This window comes from Choloepus didactylus, chromosome 5, assembly GCF_015220235.1.
Source record: "Choloepus didactylus isolate mChoDid1 chromosome 5, mChoDid1.pri, whole genome shotgun sequence".
In the NCBI taxonomy this organism is placed as follows: Eukaryota; Metazoa; Chordata; class Mammalia; order Pilosa; family Megalonychidae; genus Choloepus; species Choloepus didactylus.
This window is the reverse complement of record NC_051311.1, coordinates 1,434,494-1,452,364: the sequence shown is the minus strand read 5'-3', so window position 1 is coordinate 1,452,364 and position 17,871 is coordinate 1,434,494. Positions and strand designations below refer to the sequence as shown.

General features: G+C 52.8%; 1 protein-coding gene across 1 annotated transcript in view; it reads left to right on the top strand.

Annotated features, from left to right (window-relative positions):
• Positions 1 to 17,586, top strand: part of CUBN (cubilin) — a 260,630-nt gene extending 243,044 nt beyond the window's left edge. Inside the window, exons 61-67 of the mRNA XM_037837374.1 lie at positions 7,488 to 7,650; positions 7,946 to 8,151; positions 9,694 to 9,841; positions 10,639 to 10,820; positions 13,152 to 13,317; positions 14,365 to 14,600; positions 17,117 to 17,586. Coding sequence (XP_037693302.1) covers positions 7,488 to 7,650; positions 7,946 to 8,151; positions 9,694 to 9,841; positions 10,639 to 10,820; positions 13,152 to 13,317; positions 14,365 to 14,600; positions 17,117 to 17,224 — 1,209 coding nt within the window. The 3' untranslated portion in view covers positions 17,225 to 17,586. The remainder of the gene's footprint in view (positions 1 to 7,487; positions 7,651 to 7,945; positions 8,152 to 9,693; positions 9,842 to 10,638; positions 10,821 to 13,151; positions 13,318 to 14,364; positions 14,601 to 17,116) is intronic.
• Positions 17,587 to 17,871: the final 285 nt, after the last annotated feature.

Genomic DNA, 17,871 nt, shown 5'->3' with positions numbered 1-17,871 from the left:
GCACGGCCCCACCAGCTGCACCACCCCTCACCCAGCTGCATGTCCCCCACCAGCTGCACCGCCCCTCACCCAGCTGCATGTCCCCCACCCCCCTGGCAGCATGGGTGGGGACAAGCGGACTGGCTGCAGCCCCAAGGAGCACCTTCCTGTGCCAGCCACCCTCTGCCCCTCGTGCCCACCAGGCATTGGTTTCACCCCTAGTCGGCTCTTGCCACTCCCCAGGGTAAGGCCCTCACAGCCTGGCCACCAGGCCCACTGCGGGGGTCTCGTGAGGGGCGCAGACGTCCCACCTTGCGCTGTCCAGAAGCTCTGCCGGCTTCAGATCCTGGTGCCAGTGGCTGACCCCTCCAGGACATTTCACGTTCTTTTATTGGAGCACTTCCTCTCCATTTCATATGGAGATAACACACACATGCACACACACGTGAACACGCACGCACGGACACATGCACCTGAACACAACACACTTTCACACATGCACACACAAACATATAGTGCACACATGTACATGTGCACACAGACATGCACATGAGCACATGTGCACACGTTAAAATGCATTTGCACACAAACACATGTTCAAGCATGTTTGTGTGCTCACCCCCACACACGTGCATGTGTGCCAGCAGGTGCACACACACATGCACATGCACATGTACAAGCATGCACACACGTGTATTTGAAGGTTTGGAGAGCACGTTTGCATCCTGGTATACGTGGGACCTAGCAAGAGCCTGCAGGCAGCACACAGACTGAAGATGTTAATGCGAACGTGATGAAAACAGGAGCGATTATAACGAAACCTTAGCTTGTTCGCCAGAAGAAAAAGCCTCACCTAAGACTTGGCAGACGTGCTCTTCTAGAAGAGGAGGGGCGGGACTGCGGAACATGGGCTTCCTCATGTTCATGGTGTTTGTGTGGAAGGAGGGCGGACGGCACCATCTACTGGTCAGTTCACCTTTTATTTTTGTTTCGAAATAGCCGTTTTTAGCCATTTCCACTTCATATGTTCCTAGCATTTCTAAAAATAGCTTTTTAATTAGAGAAGTTGTAGGTTTACAGAAAAACCATACAGAAAATACAGAGTTCCCATGTACACCCCTATTATTAACACTTTGCTTTACTGTGTTACCTTTGTTACAATTGAACAAACAATGTTATTATAATTGTACTTTTAAATATAGTCCATAGTTTCCATTGGGGTCACTGTTTGTGTTGTACAGTCCTATGATATTTTTTAAATTTTTATTCTAGCAACATATATACCTGAAATAAAACATATGTACCCTAAAATTTCGCCTTTTATCCACATTCAAATACATGAGTCATGCTGTTAGTCACATTCAGTGTCGTGCTGCCGTCACCACCACCCATCACCAAAACGTTTCCATCCCCCAAACAGAAACTCGGTGCAATTCAAGCCTTAAGTTCCCGCTCCCGGTCCCCACCCTGGCTCCTGGTAGCCTGTATTCTAGTTTCTGACTCTTATGAATTTGCTTCTTCTAATTTTTTCATATCTATGAGATTTTATATTATTTGTCCTTTTAAGTCTGACAAATTTCACTCAGCGTGACACCTTCCTGGTCCATCCAAGTTGTCGCCTGTACTAGAGCGTGGACCTTGGAGAGGATGTGGAGAAACAGGAAGGCTCGTGGTTGCTGGTGGGAATGTAAAATGGTGCAGCCACTGTGGAAAACAATTTTCTATCCACCTGCATTCTCTGTTCATATGGATATCCAGTTTTCCCAGAACCATTTCTTGAGGAGAATATTGTTTCCCTATTAAGTGGACTTGTCACCATTGTTAAAAATCAATTGGCCATAGATATGAGGGTTTATTTCTGAGCTCTCAATTTTAGTCCATTGATCTATACATATATGATTTCATTGGATTGTCCTCGTGCAAGTGCCGTGCTGTTTGGATCACTACAGCTTTTAATAAGCTGTAAGGTCAGGAAGTGCGGGTCCTCCAACCTCGTTCTTTTCTGAGATGATTATGGCTATTCAGGGCCTCTTCCCTTCTATGTAAATTTGAGGTATTGGCTTTTCCATTTTTGCAAAGAAATGGAATTTTGATTGGGATTGTGTTGAATCTCTTAAGTTGCTCTGGGTAGAACTGGCATCTTAATAGTATTTAGTCTTAGAATCCATGAATTCTAAGCATGTCCTTCCATTTATTCAAGTCTTCTCTGATTACTTTCAGCAATATTTTGTAGTTCTCTGTGTACAAGTTCTTTACATCCTTTGTTAGATTTATTGCTAGATATTTGATCCTTGTAGTTGCTGTTGTAAATGGAACTTTTGCTTGATTTCTTCTCAGACTGTTCGTTACCAGTGTATGGAAACACTGCTGATTTCCACATACGGTTCTTGTTCCCCGATTAATTGATTAGCTTTAGGAGCTTGGTTGTGGATTTTTCAGGATTTTCTGTGTATAACATCATGTCATCTGCAAATAGGGAAAGTTTTACGTCTTCCTTTCCAATCTGGATGACTTTTCTTGCTTAATTGCTCTAGCAAGAACCAGCAGAGTAATGTTGGATAGCAGTGGTGACGGTGGGCATCTTTGTCTTGTTACTGATGTTAGAGAGAAAGCTTTCCGTCTTTCACCATTGAGTATGATACTAGCTATGAGTTTTTCATATGTGCCCTTTGCCATGTTGAGGAAGTTTCCTTCTGTTCCTAGTTTTCTAAGTGTTTTTATCAAGGACAATACTGGATTTTGTCTAATGCCTTTAATGCATCAATTGATATGATCATATGGGTGTTTTCCTTCATTCTGTTAAAATGTATTATGTTAATTGATTTTCTTATGTGGACCCACACTTGCATACTTGGTGTTCTAGTTTCTCAATGCTGCTGGAAAGCAAAACACCAGAAATGGATTGGCTTTTATAAAAGGGGTTTATTTGGTTACACAGTTACAGTCTGAAGGCCATAAAGTGTCCATCAACAAAGGGTACCTTCACTGGAGAAAGGCCATTGGCATCTGGAAAACCTCTGTTAGCTGGGAAGGCACATGGCTGGCATCTGCTTGCTCCCAGGTGGCGTTTCAAAATGGCTTTCTCCAAAATGTCTGTGTCAGCTTCCAATGGCCATCTTCAAAATGTCTGTCTGAGCTCCAGCTCACTGTGAGCCCCTTCTGTCTGAGCATATACAGTACTCTGGTGAACACTGAATGGGCAGGGCCACGCCTCCATGGAAATCATCCAGAGTCATCACCCACAGTTGGGTGGGGCACATCTCCACGGAAACACTGAACCAATAGGTTCCAGCCCAGTCCACACTAATACGTCTTCCCCCGCAAGAATGCATTAAAGAATATGGCTTTTTCTGGGGGACATAAATATACAAACCAGCACACCTGGGATGCGTACCACTTAGTCCAGGTGTGTAATTCTTTTTATATGCTGTTGGATGTGGGTTGCTAGTATTTTGTTGAGGATTTTTGCATCTATATTCGTGAGATACATTGTTCTGTAATTTTCTTTTCTTGTGTTATTTCTAGCTGCTGCTGTTGGAGTGATGCTGGCCTTATGGAATGAGTTAGGGATCTTCCCTACTCTTCAGTTTTTTGGAAGAGTAAAAATAGGATTGGATGCCATTCTTCTTGGAATATTGGGTCAAATTCACCGGTGAAGCCATCTGGTCCTGGGCTTTTCTTTGTTGGGGTTTTCTGTTGTTGTTATTGATTCAATCTCCTTATTTGTTATTGGTCTCTTGAGATCTTCTGTTCCTTTCTGTGTCTGCGTAGGTAGTTTGTGTGTTTCTAGGGATGTGTCCATTCCATCTAAGTTGTCTAGTTTGTTTGCATACCATTGTTCATAGTATCCTCTCAAAGCCTTTATTTTGTGGGGCTGATAGTAATGTTCCCCTTTCATTTCTGATTTGGTTATTTACGCCCTTTCTTTTTTTTTTCTTTGTCAGTCTAGCTAAAGGTATGTCAATGTTATTGATCTTTTCAAAGAGCCAATGTTTGATTTCATTGATTCTATGGTTTTTCTATTCTCTATTTCATATGTCTACACTCTAATTTTGCTCTTACCTTCATTCTGCTCATTTTGGGTTTAATTTGCTCGTCTTCTCTGTCCTCCAGTTGTGAGGTTAGGGCTTTGATTTGAGATCTTTCTTCTTTTTTAATGGAAGCATTTAGAGCTCTAAACTTCCCTCTCAGCACTGCCTTTGCTTCAGCCCATAAGTTTTGATCTGTTGTGTTTTCATTTTCATTTGCCTCAAGATATTTTCCTAATTTCCCTTGTTATTTATTCTTTGATCCATTAGTTGTCAAAGAATCTGTTATTTAATTTCTACATATTTGTTAATTTTCTATTTCTCTCTCTGGTATTGATTGATTGATAGGTTCATTTCATTGTGTTTGGAGAAGATACATTGTATACTTCCAGTATTTTTTATTTACTGAGACTTGTTTTCTGACCTAATATGTGGTCTCTCCTGGAGAATGATCCCTGGGCACTAGAGAAGAGAGTGTATTCTGCTGCTATTCGGTAAAATATTCCATAGATGTCTGTTAGGTCTAGTTGGTTTACAGTATCATTCAAACCTTCTATTTCCTTATTGATCTTCTCTCTAGAACTTCTATCCATTAGTGAAAGTGGTGAATTGAAGCCTCCTACTATTAATGTAGAATTGTCTGTTTCTCCCTTCAAACCTGTCAATATTTGCTTCATATATTTGGAGCTCTGCTATTAGGTGTGTATGTATTTATAGTTGTTATGTCTTGTTGATTGACCAATTGTCCTTTTATAACAGTTTTTTACTTAGTGTCTATTTTATCTGGTATTGTATAGCTCCTCCAGCTCTCTCGTGCTTACTATTTGATGGTATTTTTTTCTATCCTTTCACTTTCAACCTACTTGTGTCTTTGAATTTAAGTTGAGTCTCTTATGTAAAGCATATAGTAGGGTCATGCTTTCTTTTATTCCTTCTGCCAGTCTCTGCCTTTTGACTGGAGAGTTTAATCCCTTCACATTTCAAGTAACTACAGATAATGCAGAACTTTCTTCTGCCATTTGCTATTTGGTCTTTGTGTAAATCATATACATTTTTTGTCCCTTTACTCCTGTCATTGCTTACTTTCGTATTTATTTGATTTTTTTTTTTTTTTTTGTATTGTACCATTTTGAGTTCCTTCTCATTTCTTTTCATATGTATTTTCCCCAGACTTTCTTTGTGGCTACCATCAGGCTTAAATTTAATATCCTCAATCTATAGCAGTAATGTTTCATTTGATACGAACTTAACTTCAATAGCACATACATACAATGAATGTTCCTATACCCTTAACTCCCCACCTTTTAATTTGTTACAAATGATAATTTCATACATTGTCTGCCCCAAACCATAGGTTTGTCATTGCTTTATATGTATTTGAATTTTAGAACCTGTAGGAAGTAAAAAGTGGAGTTACATACCAAAAAAATACAATATAATGGTACTGGCGTTTGTAATTACCTGTGTGGCTGCCCTTACCCCACAGGTCTTTGTTTCCTTACGCTGCTTCGATGCACTGTCTAGTGTCGTTTCCCCTCAGCCTGAAGGGCTTGTTTTCGTACCGCATGGAGGGCAGGTCTAGTGGGGATGAGCTCCCTCAGCTTTTGTTCATCTGAGACGTCTTCATCTCGCCCTCAATTTTGAAACGCAGTCTCTATGGATATAAAAGTTTTGGTTGGCAATTGTTTTCCTTCAGCACTCTAAGTTCTTCACCCCACTGCCTTCTTGCCTCCATGGTTTCTATGAGAATTTGGCACTCAATCCCTTGTACATAACACATTGCTCTTGCAGTTTTCAGAAATTTCTCCCTGTCCCTGGCATTGGGCAGTTTGACTGTTATGTTTCTGGGTGTGCTTCTCTTTGAGTTTATCCTGCTCCCGGTTTATTGGGCCTCCTGAGTGTGCATATCCATGCCTTTCATTAAACTTGGAAAGTTTTCTGCCACTATTTCTTTGTGCCCCTTTCTTTTTTATCCCTCTGGGAATCCCATAATGCATATATTGGTGCATTTGATTGTACCCCATAGGTCTGTTAGGCTCTGTGTGATTTTTTAAAAATTCTTTTTGCTTTCTGCTCATCAGCATGAATCATTTCAATTCTCTCATCTTGAAGTTCACTGAGTCTTTCTTCTGCCATCTCCAATCTGCTGTTGAGACCCTCTAGGTAATTTTTCATTTCTGCTTTCGTGGTCTTGAACTCCAGTATTTCTGTTGGGTTCTTTTTTAAAACTTTCTTTCTCTTCATGAGATTCTCATATTCATTCATTGTTTTCCTGATATCTTTCAACTTTTCCTTCAGGTTTTCCTTCCTCTCCTTGAACATCTTGAGGACCATTTTTTAACCCTCTTTCCAGTATTCCCATAGTCTGCTCTTCTTCATTGACAGTTTTTGGATTTTTATCTTGTCCTTTAGATAGGCCACAGTTTCCTGTTTCTTTGTTTGTCTCATAATCTTTTGTTGTGTGCTGTACATTTTAGTATTTTAAAGCATTATCCCTGGGATTTAGTCTCTGCGCTGTCTCTTCCTTAAGTTTGTATCCAGCTAGTGATGTGACAGTAATTTCCTTGGGTGCCTGGCACTTACAAAAACAAACAAATCAACACGAGAAACACCTTTCACTGTCTTTGGAAGTTGACTCTGTGCTGGCTGGTGCTCTCCTTCAGTGATTAGCCTTCCTAACAGAAAAATAAGCCTGAGGCAATTGCCACGGGCAGGATCCTCTCCATCTTTTCCGAGCCTATGTTTTGTCCTGGGCTTGTGCTTATCCAGTGGCTTTAGAATTCCTTCCTTTACAGGAATTCAAATGTTCCCTCTGCTCCCCATGAAATAGAGGTTCACCTGCTCCTGGGTGCCCTCTTGTGCGACTTAAAGCAGCCATCCTTTGCCCAGGCTGCTCTGACCTCTGTAAGCTGCCTCCACCTGCAGGGCACGTTCTGGGAGGGTGAGCCGGAGAGGAGTTTCCTGGTTCAGTCTTTCGGCCTCCAGCCAGCAGCTTGGCACCAGCCTCCAGGCACCGCAGGATGCACATGGGGGTGCAGGCGGCTCCACACCGTGCTGGGGAGGGGTGTGGGTGTGAACAGAGCAGTGCAGGGCAGCAGCCGCGGACTTGACCCCCACAGACCTTTTGGGGACAGGCTACGGTGGGACAAGAGCAAAATCTGGGAGCTCCGCGTGGCTTTGTGGGTACAGGCAGCTGGGTGAGGGAGGACTGAGGAGGGGGAGCCCTCAGATTCTGGGTGTATGTCCATCCATTTGCTGACTCTACTGGCACATTGATTTTTAAATCTGATATTACTTTCCCAACAAGAATTCATGTTAGGCACGATACCAGGCTTTTACTGAAAATCTTATTATAAGTGATGTAATCACAGCTCTGTTCTTAAACCGGCCGTAAGAACATCCATGTAATGTCTCATAATCATGACCTCTTCTGACTTCACAGTTTAGTGTGGAGAAGCGACGCGTGGCCTTTCCTTGCAGGTGTACGACGGGGAGAGTGAGAACGCCCCCTTGGCTGGGACCTTCTGTGGTTCCAGCACACCCGCCCCATTTCTCTCCTCTGGGAACTTCCTCACGGTTCAGTTTGTCAGCGACTCGACTGTGGAGCGCGAAGGATTTAACGCCACGTACACCATTGTGGACAGTGAGTGGCCCGAGCCGTTTCCATACCTTATCTAGACCTCCTGAAATGCATGTGTATTTCTGTGCTAAAATGAACGCCTCGCTTGGAGCCATGCTCAACACGAACTACTTTCGGAGCTCGCTGCCAATTAATAACACGCTGTTAATTACTGTGTTTAATCCGTGGTAGCTCTTGGCACGGTTTGTAGTCAGGGATATGCTCTCCGAATAACATCCTGAGCATCCTGGGCCGGGGGCGGGGGCGGCAGAGTCGGGATGCCCCCGCAGCCGAGGCGACCCTCCTTCTCCCTCCGCAGTGCCGTGTGGAGGGACGTTTAATGCAACCTGGGACCCCCAGAGCCTGTCGTCACCCAGCTCGTCCAGCCCAGGGGCCGTGCCCCCCAGCTGCACGTGGGTCATCGAGGCGCCCCCCCAGGAGCAGGTCAAGGTCACCGTGTGGGCCTTGCAGCTGCCCCGGCCGGACTGTGCGGAGAACCACCTGCAGCTCCAGGACACGCCGCAGGTGAGGGCCCCGGTGCGGGAGGTCTCAGGAGCCTTCCCCCAGCACCTGCCGAATGCCCGGAGTGGTGGGGGCGGGACGGGGCTTCAGGCGTGCGGCCTCGGGCCTCGGCCAGGAGCTCCCAAATCCCCGGCACCAACATCTCCCGTGTCTTGCTGACGGCGTGACCCGGCCGCCCTGCGGACGCCGATGAACTTCCCGCGAGCGTCTGTGCGTCTGTGAGCAGTGGCCACCGCGAGCCGTCGGGGGCTCCGCGTGGGTGACGGGGTGACCAGTGGGGCCTGGGAGGCCCCTCGGGGTCATCGGGACGGGTGCGGGGCCTGGGCCCATGGCGATGCCAGGCGGGCTGTGGGGAGGGCGCTTGGGGGAAGATGAGGGTCCGAATGGCCTCAGGTTGAGATGCGGAGCTGGTTGGACAGGAAAGTACGATGTGGACAGAAGACCTGGGGATTTGGGGGTTGTCCTCAGCGGGGAGCAGGCGGGTGAGATGACGAGTCCTGGACGGTCCATGGCGAGGCATCGGTGAGGGGGGCGGGGGCCAGGAGCACCAGCGGAACTGGGCGCCTCTCGGCAGTTTGGGGGTGTCCGGCGGACCTGCCCCCCCTTTGTTCCAAGGGGGTTGAGTCGAGAAAGGGGTGCTGTTGTTGGAAGGCCCTGGAAGGATGGGACCTTCAGCAGGAGTTCAGCGGGTTGCTGCAGAAACCCTCAGGTCTCACTGATTGAGAAGAGAGCTGGGGTGCAGGCGGAGTCTGCACAGGTGGAGGGGCGTGGCAAGCAGGAGGCTGGTGGGGTGGCTTTGCCCCCACGGAGACCCTCCGAGGAGGACCTGCTCGGCCGTGCAGATGGGGCTCCGGGGAGGAGCCAGGAGAGCCCCCAGCCCTGCCTCCACCCGAGTGCCCCCCCCACCTCTGAGGAGGTGGAGGCCCCAGTTTCAGCTATGGCCACACAGTGGGAGGTGGGGGCCTTCCGGGGGTTGGCATGCAGGGGTTCAGAGGCTGCAGCAGGAGAGGTTAGGCCAGGCCCCTAGGGGTCAGGGCTCGCTGGGGTCAGGGCGTGAGGGGGTCAGGACACGCAGGGGGTCGGGACAGGGGTCGGGGCATGCGGGGGCTTGGGGCAGGGGTTGGGGTGCACGGGGGTCGGAGCAGGGATCCGGGCAGGCACGTGGGCTCAGGGGTCGGGGCCAGCCATCCTGGTGCCAGGACCCGCAGGGGCAAGACCGCGTCCCTTCTCTGTCCTGGAGGCTGAGGGCTGCCCGCGTCTGACTGAGATTGGCAGGGTTGCTGGGGGGCTGCGGGGGCTGGGTGGGGGCAGCAGGGGGTGGGGTGGGGGTGGCAATGGTGGGGAGCTTGGGCCCAGGCCTTAGCTGCGGGCGGTGGGGAAGGAGCCTGGGTGGGGGCTGCTGTCTGTCCCGTGGCTTCTGTGATGCTGGGTCTGCCGTCCTGCCCCTTGGGAACGGCCCACATCCAGGTCCGGCCGGGCTGAGCGCCGCGAGGTCCGTATTCTTTAGTGACGACACCCGCTGAGCTCGCCACCATCTCATTCCAGGGCGAGGGACCCCCAGGGGTCCGGTTCTGCGGCAGCAATGCTTCAGCGGTGCCAGCATTTTACTCCTCCACGAGGACGGCCATCGTCATCTTCAGAACTGAGGCTTTTGACGGCGACTCTCGAGTGGGCTTCACGTACCAGATTGCAGGTGAGGCCCGGGGCTCCATGTGGGTTCTGCTGGAGTTGACTCCTGGAGGGAATCAGGTTTGTTAGCAGGAAATGCCCCCCCACAGAAGGCTTGTCCCTGGGACCAGGCCCAGTTGGCAAATCCCTGAAGCTGGTTCTGAATAGGGGGCAGCCGAACCTAAGAAAATGTTCCCAACACTGCCCGTTCTTGAAGCCGTGCAGCTGTTTTATTAATAACCCCCTGACCGAGTGCAGGAATCCCTGTGTGTGCGCTGTGTTCACTGAGCTAGAACTCACGTTTCACACGGCTCACCCACTGAGGGAGAACGGTTCGATGCCTTCAGTGTCCTCACGGGGCTGGGCACTGCTCTTTTAGGAAATTATCTGTAAAAACCAAGAAGCGGGAGAGGGCTGTGGATTACCGTAATGGAGATGCTTGTTTGCAGAGCTCAGTCCACTTCATGTGCATTTCAAGCTTGGTTAAAACCAAAGCTGCCTTTGATTAAAACAAACAAAAGTACTTTGGGTTTTTTTTACCTAAAATGGAGAACAGCAACACACCCGTCCTCTAGGAACAAACAGCTCACAGGATCTGGAGGGGCCGGTGATGGCGGCTGCCAGGCAGAGCTGCGTCCGCAGACCCCGGGCCCACGGCCGAGGCCGGGCTGCCCCTAGAACCCGCCGGGCTGGGTGCGTCCCTTCGCCCGGGGCTCCGCGGAGGGGCAGGGGCCGCCGTGGCACCTTGGCTCGGGTTCTGGCGATCGCAGGGTGACGCCTGCCCTCCGCGGCGCGGCGGCTGCCACGTCTGCTCTGCCCCAGGCTGCAGCCGGGAGTACACCCAGGCGTTCGGACGGCTGCAGAGCCCGGGCTGGCCGGGGAGCTACCGCAACGACCTGGACTGCACCGTCGTCCTCTTGGCGCCGCGCGGCCACACCATCTCCCTCTTCTTCCACTCATTTGGGCTCGAGGCCTCGAGCGAGTGTGACCACGACTTCCTGGAGGTAACGTGTGTTTGCTGTCGGTCGTGAGCTACCTAAGCCGGCCTCCCTGTGGGTCCCCGTCGTCCGTGGGGCCCTCTAGCCTTCCGGCGCGTTCACTGTCCTTTCGTTCCGCAAATGCTCACACAGCAACTCCTAGGCCCCGGCCCCAGAAGGGCCACCGGGGACAAGAGGCCCCAGAAGCGCCCGGACGGGGACGGGGACAGCACTCACGCAGCAGCGCCCGGTGCAGGGGGCAGGCGGGGCAGGGCCCGGCTTTGTGCAGCGAAGCAGGAGTGAAGCTGCGTCAGGCCGACAGGTGCTCAGGGCCCCAGGCCACGGCGCAGCTGCCACGCCTTCCGTGTCCTCGCCGGAGCGGTTTCCCTGGAAGCGCTCCGGGCCCTCCTCCCTGCCACCGAGGAGGCCCCGAGCTGAGCTGCTGGGCAGAGCCAGCTGGGCGGACCCCAAGCTCCCAGCACCACCCGAGGGCCTCTGCTCCTTGCCGCTTTCCATCCAGGGGCCTTTGCGTGGAAAGAAGGTGCACATCCTTCTCTGTGCACATCCTTCTTCCTACACATCCTTCTTCCTGTGCATCCTTTTGCATGTCCTCTGCTGCCCTGCACGCGAGCGTGTCCTCTGCAGCGGCCTGAAGATGCACTCATTCTTCAAGAGCGAGCGCGGTGCAGCGTAAACTTGTTCATGTGGAGATGTCCACTTCCTCCACCAACTGGATCTGAATCCAGACCTTTCCTGTTGTCTGGTTCAGGTTCAGGAGTCTTCTCTGAGGGCTCCAGAAAGTCTGTTTGCCTCTCTCACCACCCGGAAAGCTGTCGCCTAGAGGACACAGCCAGGCCCTTGGGCCACGTGTGTCCCCAGCCTCGGGCCCATGGAGTAGGACAGGAAGGCACAGGGGTAGACACAGCCCTGCTTGCACCCTGGACTTGCGCCCGCCCCCACCGCAGGGAGGCCCGATGTCCCTGGGAGTGGGTGGGAGCCAGGGCTGGAGCGGCTGTGGGGGAGGCCGGGGCCAGCCTTGGGGGCAGAGCTACCTCCTGCTGTTGTTCCTCATTCCTGGAAACGGGTCTGAAACCTGCCCACGGGGCAAAGACAGGAAACTACGGCCTGGGCCGGGAGGAGGCAGCGAGTCCGGGTCTCAGTGGGATGACTGCCGGGGTTCAGGGCCCCAGGGCGGCACCCCGTTAATGGGGGTGGCACAGGAGATTCCCCCTGGGGTCCCGCCATCGAGCAGCTGAGTGGGAGCTGTGCCCAGGACCACGTTTGGAATTAGCAGGGGTCCCCTGAGCCTCGTCTCCTCTTTCAGGGTCCTCTAGCACCCCAGCTGTGCCCACGGCCCTCGCTGTCCCTTAGCTCCTGGGAAGAGAGCTGGTATCTCCCTCGGGGGAGCTGGAGCACAGAGGGCCCGGAGCCGAGGCTGTGGCTGTGCACGCCAGGCCCAAGCTCCGAGCCCGGACCTCTGTGCCCGCCAGACCCCTGACTGGCTGCTCGTCCCTGCGTGGGGGAGCCCGGGGCTCCTGGAAGGCCCCCTCACTGCCATCGCCCATGACCCAGACCTCCAAGGACCTCCCCAGACTGGCAGAGCCCAGCAGGGCCCCCTGCTCCATGGAGGGCGCCACAATCTAGAACAGGCATCGCTTCCCTGGATTCTGAACTCTGCAATTGTAAAGGGAACAGAGGAACTTCAGGATTCTGAGTACAGAAATTCCAGCAGAGCGAGCGTCTGCCCCACGGAGCTGCCCCCCTGCGCGCTGCCGTCCGGCCTCCTGGGCCGGGCCTGGGGGGCTCTCCAGGGGAGGGTGGCTTGGAGGCGCAGGGCTGAGGTGCAGGAGGCCGCTTCCCAGTTTCTACGCACTTCCGCTTGGTAGAATTCCGTTTGTTCCGAACTTCAGTGCATTTTTTTATTCATAGCCCCTTTACAGCCAAGCAGTTTTCAATGGGAAAAAAATCTTAGGACAATGAAAAGCATGGGATACAGTCGACTAGAATCGGAGAGGGTCCCTTTTAAAATTCACTTTAACTGCATGATTTGAAGTGAATCATTCAAAGCAAGGGTTGCAGGATATAAAAAGTGCCCAGGGTTTGAGTTTCAGTAATTTAACAGACGTTTCTGAATCCAAATGCAAATGGTTTTAAGCTACAAATGGAACATTTCTCTCCTTTGAAGGTGCAGGCAACTTTTGCATGTGTTGACAGAAAAACTTCCATTCTTAAGTACACACCAAGACACAGCTTTTCCAGAAAAGTTCTCGCTGAACTGCCCCCGTCTCAGTGTGCAGCATGAGACACAGGAGAAGGCAACTCGGCTCCAGTGCAGTAACGACCGACCCCGTTTTCCAGGTGCGAGACGGACGCGACAGCAGCGCCCCGTCGCTCGGCAGGTTGTGTGGCGCTCGGCTGCCGGACCCCGTCTTCTCGCTCGGCAGCAGCCTGCGCCTGAGGTTCCGGAGCGACGGGCAGCTCCCCGCCCGCGGCTATGATGCCGTCTGGACCTCGTCCCCCGCGGGTGAGCCGCTCCCTCGGCGGCGGGAAGCAGCGCCGGGTGCCCGCACAGCAGGCGAGGCCGGGACCCTTTTAGATATTCCTGTGCTTGGTTATTTTCCGCATTTCTTAAGAGTGAAGGATTCTAATGGTGAAAGTGTAGACGCTCTTCTCGACTCTATCTCTATTCACTGTTCTCTGTATAAAGGAATATATTTGCACGTGAAGCCCGTATGAGCTATGAAGGGTAGGAAATCCTGGCTTAGTCAGACGTTTGGTTTGGGTTGGTCATGGCGGGAGCTCTCTGGGGTTAAAGCAGAGCTGACGAGAAGCCGAGAGGCTGGCTCGCTCCCCAGGCGACAGGCGGCCCGCAGGGCTCTCGGGGCAGGACACGCTTCCCGCGTGGATCACAGGCCGAAGGAGGTTTCAGGCCCGTCAGACAGCTCATGAGGCGGGGAACCCTTTCACCCCGCTTCCCACGACCCATAAAGCCTGGGGGACGGGAGCGCCCTGAAACACGAGCAATCAAGGATTGTTTAAGGATCCAGGGGTGAGGACAGGTGTGTGCAGAGCCCCGTCCTCGAGAGAAGGCTGCAGGCCCCCGGTGCCGGGTTTGCAGATGGAGTAACAGGCCGCGAGGGAGCCCCAGACGCCGCCAGAGGCAGGACCAGCCCGGCCTGGGCCCCGGGACCCCGGCTGCCTCCTCCTCCAGGTCGCGGTGACCAGCGCGCCGGGGCCTTCCCTGGAGGCCACCATCCTCGGGCTGTCACTCGAAGGCTGGCCCAGCTCACTGTAAAAGGCGCTAGCACACGAACCCGCAGAAGCGCCCTTTCTTTTGGCTCCGCCCCCAACTTCCCTTTTCATTTTCCCCCGTCCCCCATCACCGTCCCCTCGGCCTCCGGAAGCCCACCCAGCGGCAGCCACTGGGGCCCGTGGTCTCCCTCTGTGCTCTCAACGCACAGCTTGTCCGTGAGATGCAGGGAACGGGGTGCTGGAGGGGAAGGGGCTCCTGATGGACCAGCCGCGTCACCCTCCCCTGCCCGCGGGGACTCACGGCTGCCTCTCCCCGCAGGCTGCGGCGGGACCCTCTGCGGGGCCAGTGGCACCCTGGCCAGCCCTGGCTACCCGGGCACCTACCCCAACGGCACGCACTGCGAGTGGGCACTGCTGGCTCCCGCGGGCAGGCGCATCACCGTCAGCTTCCCCTTCGTCAGCATCGACGGCCCCGGGGACTGCGCCCGCAACTACCTGCGGCTGCACGACGGCCCCGACGCGCGCTCCCCCGCCGTGGGACCCTACTGCGGGGCGGTGAGTCCCCCCGGGGGCGGGCAGAGGTCAGGGCAGCGCCGTGTGGACGTCCAGGCAGGGACGCGGGAGCCCAGCACACTCAGCCCGTGCCCCGAGTGCCCTTCGTGCTGGAGCGGGGCCGTCGGGCAGCGCCGACCCCCACACCTGGCTGCCCCGGCCCGGCCCATCTGTGGCGTGTCAGACCCCCGGCCCCTCGGAGCTGCTGAGCCAGGACGCCAGGACGCAGGGCTGCCGGGGGCTTTCCAGTGTTTCTTTCTGTACGAACAGGAGAGACCTGCAGGACACTTGGACATCTGAGTCCATTTCAGAGACGTCCCACTGAAAATGGAGGGTGGGATTCTTTGAAGAAAGGCATGGAGAACAGCGACTGTACAGAGATCAACAGTCTTGCTTGTCTTTGGAAAATCCTGATGTAACAGATCTGCCCTAAACGTGCCAAGTGAACATTCTGATGTCGGCTCGACCCCCTCGCTGCCCCTCATTTAGGGGACAGCAAATCCCCAAAGAGCTGCTGGGTCAGGGCCTGCCCCCCTGCCCCTTGCGGGCTTAGACCTCGCAGACTGCACAGAGGTGACCTCAGTGGGAAAGCCACAGCTGCTGTGTTTTTAAATATAACTTATTTTTAAAATTGATAGTTATTTTCGGGAAAATCAGAAAACACAGCAAAGGAAAGCAAATGCTGGAATTCCACGCCGTCTCCCATCCATCCTCCTCTGCACACAACTGTGCGTCACTCGTGCCGTAGGCTGCCTGGCACCCTTTTCTTTTTCTTTCTCGCTGACCGATACGTCGTCAGCTTCTCGCTGCGCTAATGAAACGCTGCTGCGTGTGCCCTGTGCTGCCCGGGGACACGGGGTGCACTGAAGCGCCTCTGCTTGGGGTTCAGTTGCTTCTTTGCGTACATGAGGCCTGACCCTACAGCCCCACGTGCGCCTCAGCCACGATCACCGATCACTGGGGGAGCTGGGCGGCCGCAGGAGGAGAGCAGGGGCCGCGGGGAGGCGACTCTGTGGGGCGGGGTCGGGTCTGCGGAGGACCCTCGGGCCGGGTGTCAGCTCAGCTCCCCCCGGGGCTCACACAGCTCCCCCAGCATCATGCTTAGTTCTTGACGCAGAAGCAGCTTGAAGGGATTTGTTGTCTCTGCCATTGAAGATGCCCCTGAACCCTCCAGCATCTCAGGTCAGTGGCCAGTTCCCCGAGAGCGGCTGGGCCACGGTCACCCCTCACATTCCCGGGGGCCCCACATCGGCCCTCCAGTGGCAGGCGTTCTCTTTATGATAAAATGAGTGTCCTGGTTCATGACTGTCCTGTTTGCGGACAGTGTCAGCTCACTGCCCGTCACCGCCACGCAGAACAGGGGGGAGGCTGGAGCAGATCGGAGCAGCTGTGAGTGGGGAGCTGCGGGGATGGGCCATGTCAGAAATGGTGGGGCTCCCAGGGGATCCCCTCTCTCCTCACTTGCCTTCAGGTTCCCCTGTCTTGGAAATCTGTCCGTCTGTGTTCACTGACTCCTGCGGGGGTGGGGGCCGGGAGAGCAGCCAGTGCCCACTGCTTCCCGCTCAGCCACGACCCGCTTTACGGCCTTTTCCCACGGGCCAGCTCCTGGCCAGCAGGGACGTCTGTCTGCAGTGACCCCACTGCCCTGTGGGCGTCTCCTGAGAAATAGTTGTCACGTGAATGGTTAGGAAACGAGGGAAAGCAGAGACCCACCCACTCCCCCACCTTCCACGCTGTGTACACACTCACACATATGCACTCTCAGATGCCCTGACACGCAAACATGCACACAGATGCATGCACACTGACACGCAAACAGGCACACACATGCACACTGACATGCAAACATGCACACAGATGCACACTGACATGCAAACATGCACACAGATGCATGCACACTGACACGCAAACATGCACACGCATGCATGCACACTGACACAAATGCACACATGTGTGCACACTGACACGCAAACATGCACACTCAGAAACACACATTCACACACACACTCAGGAAGGATACAGAAATAAACTTCAAAAAGAAATTATAGACATTGAGAGCAAAAAGCAGTAACTTTACCCAGGTGTTAATTTTAGTTGCAAATATATGTATCCAGTACGAGTTTTCAGTAAGAAATTGAATAGAAGTTCCAAGTTTTCTAATAACCCCTTTATGGGGAAGTAATTCGTGTACCATACAATTCTCTACTCAAAGTGCCCAATCCAGCGGCTTCTAGTATATTCAGAGGCATGTAGCTGTCACCACCACAATTTTAGATCATTTTCATCATCCCGAAGAGATACCCCAAACCCATCAGCAGTCACCCCCACTTCCCTTCAGCCTCCCCCGCCCTGAAATGTTCACTTTTAAAGCACCTTCCTCATCTCTTAGCAAGGTCTCTTCTAGATGCGCACGTTTACAGAAAGCTTCTTTGTATAGTACTTGCTCACTAGGCCAACATCTCTAGAAAAATGTCAAATTTGTGAAAAACGTGGCTCCTTACTTTCCCCTTCGCTTTCAGGACACTAACATCGCCCCCTTCGCGGCGTCCACGCATCAGGTCTTCATAGAGTTTCACGCGGAGTATGCTACGCGGCCGTCGGCCTTCCGGGTGACCTGGGACAGCTGAGCACAGGCCCTGACCCCGGCCTCGGCCGCGCAGGGCCACCCGCAGCACGCGCTACGCGGTCAAGCTCCAAGCACCCACGGCCCACCGGGCTCTGCCCGAGAGCGGTTCGCGTGTTCATGCTTTTCCCCAAAACACACACGGAGTCACGGCCACGGAGTCACGGCGAGCGTTTCCTGATGGTAGAATGGAGCGTCCTTAGTCTTGGCTCTGTGCGTCCTTCTTACTTCTGACAGTTGAGCTGAAATAAAAAGGATTCGTTAAAAACATGGAAAATACCATTGCACAATGCAGTGTAAGTTTTTAAAGGCTAATGATAAATAGTATGATTTTCACTGTGAATGTCCAATTGGAGTAATAAATTGAATTGTACACAATTATGCGGCATTAATTTTTTTCATTTTTAAAATTGTGGTAAAATATACGAAACTTAACATTTAACATTTTAACCATTAATGAGTGTGTAATTCAGTGGTGTTAAGTACACTGTCAGTGTGTGTCACCATCACTGCTACACCCAGAACTCTTCTGTCCCCCCAGACAGAAACTGCACCCGTCAGCTGTGACTCCACACTCTCCACCCCCTACCCCCACCCCAGGAGCATCTGGTCTACCTTCTGTCTCTGTGAATTTGCTTGTTCTAGATGTTT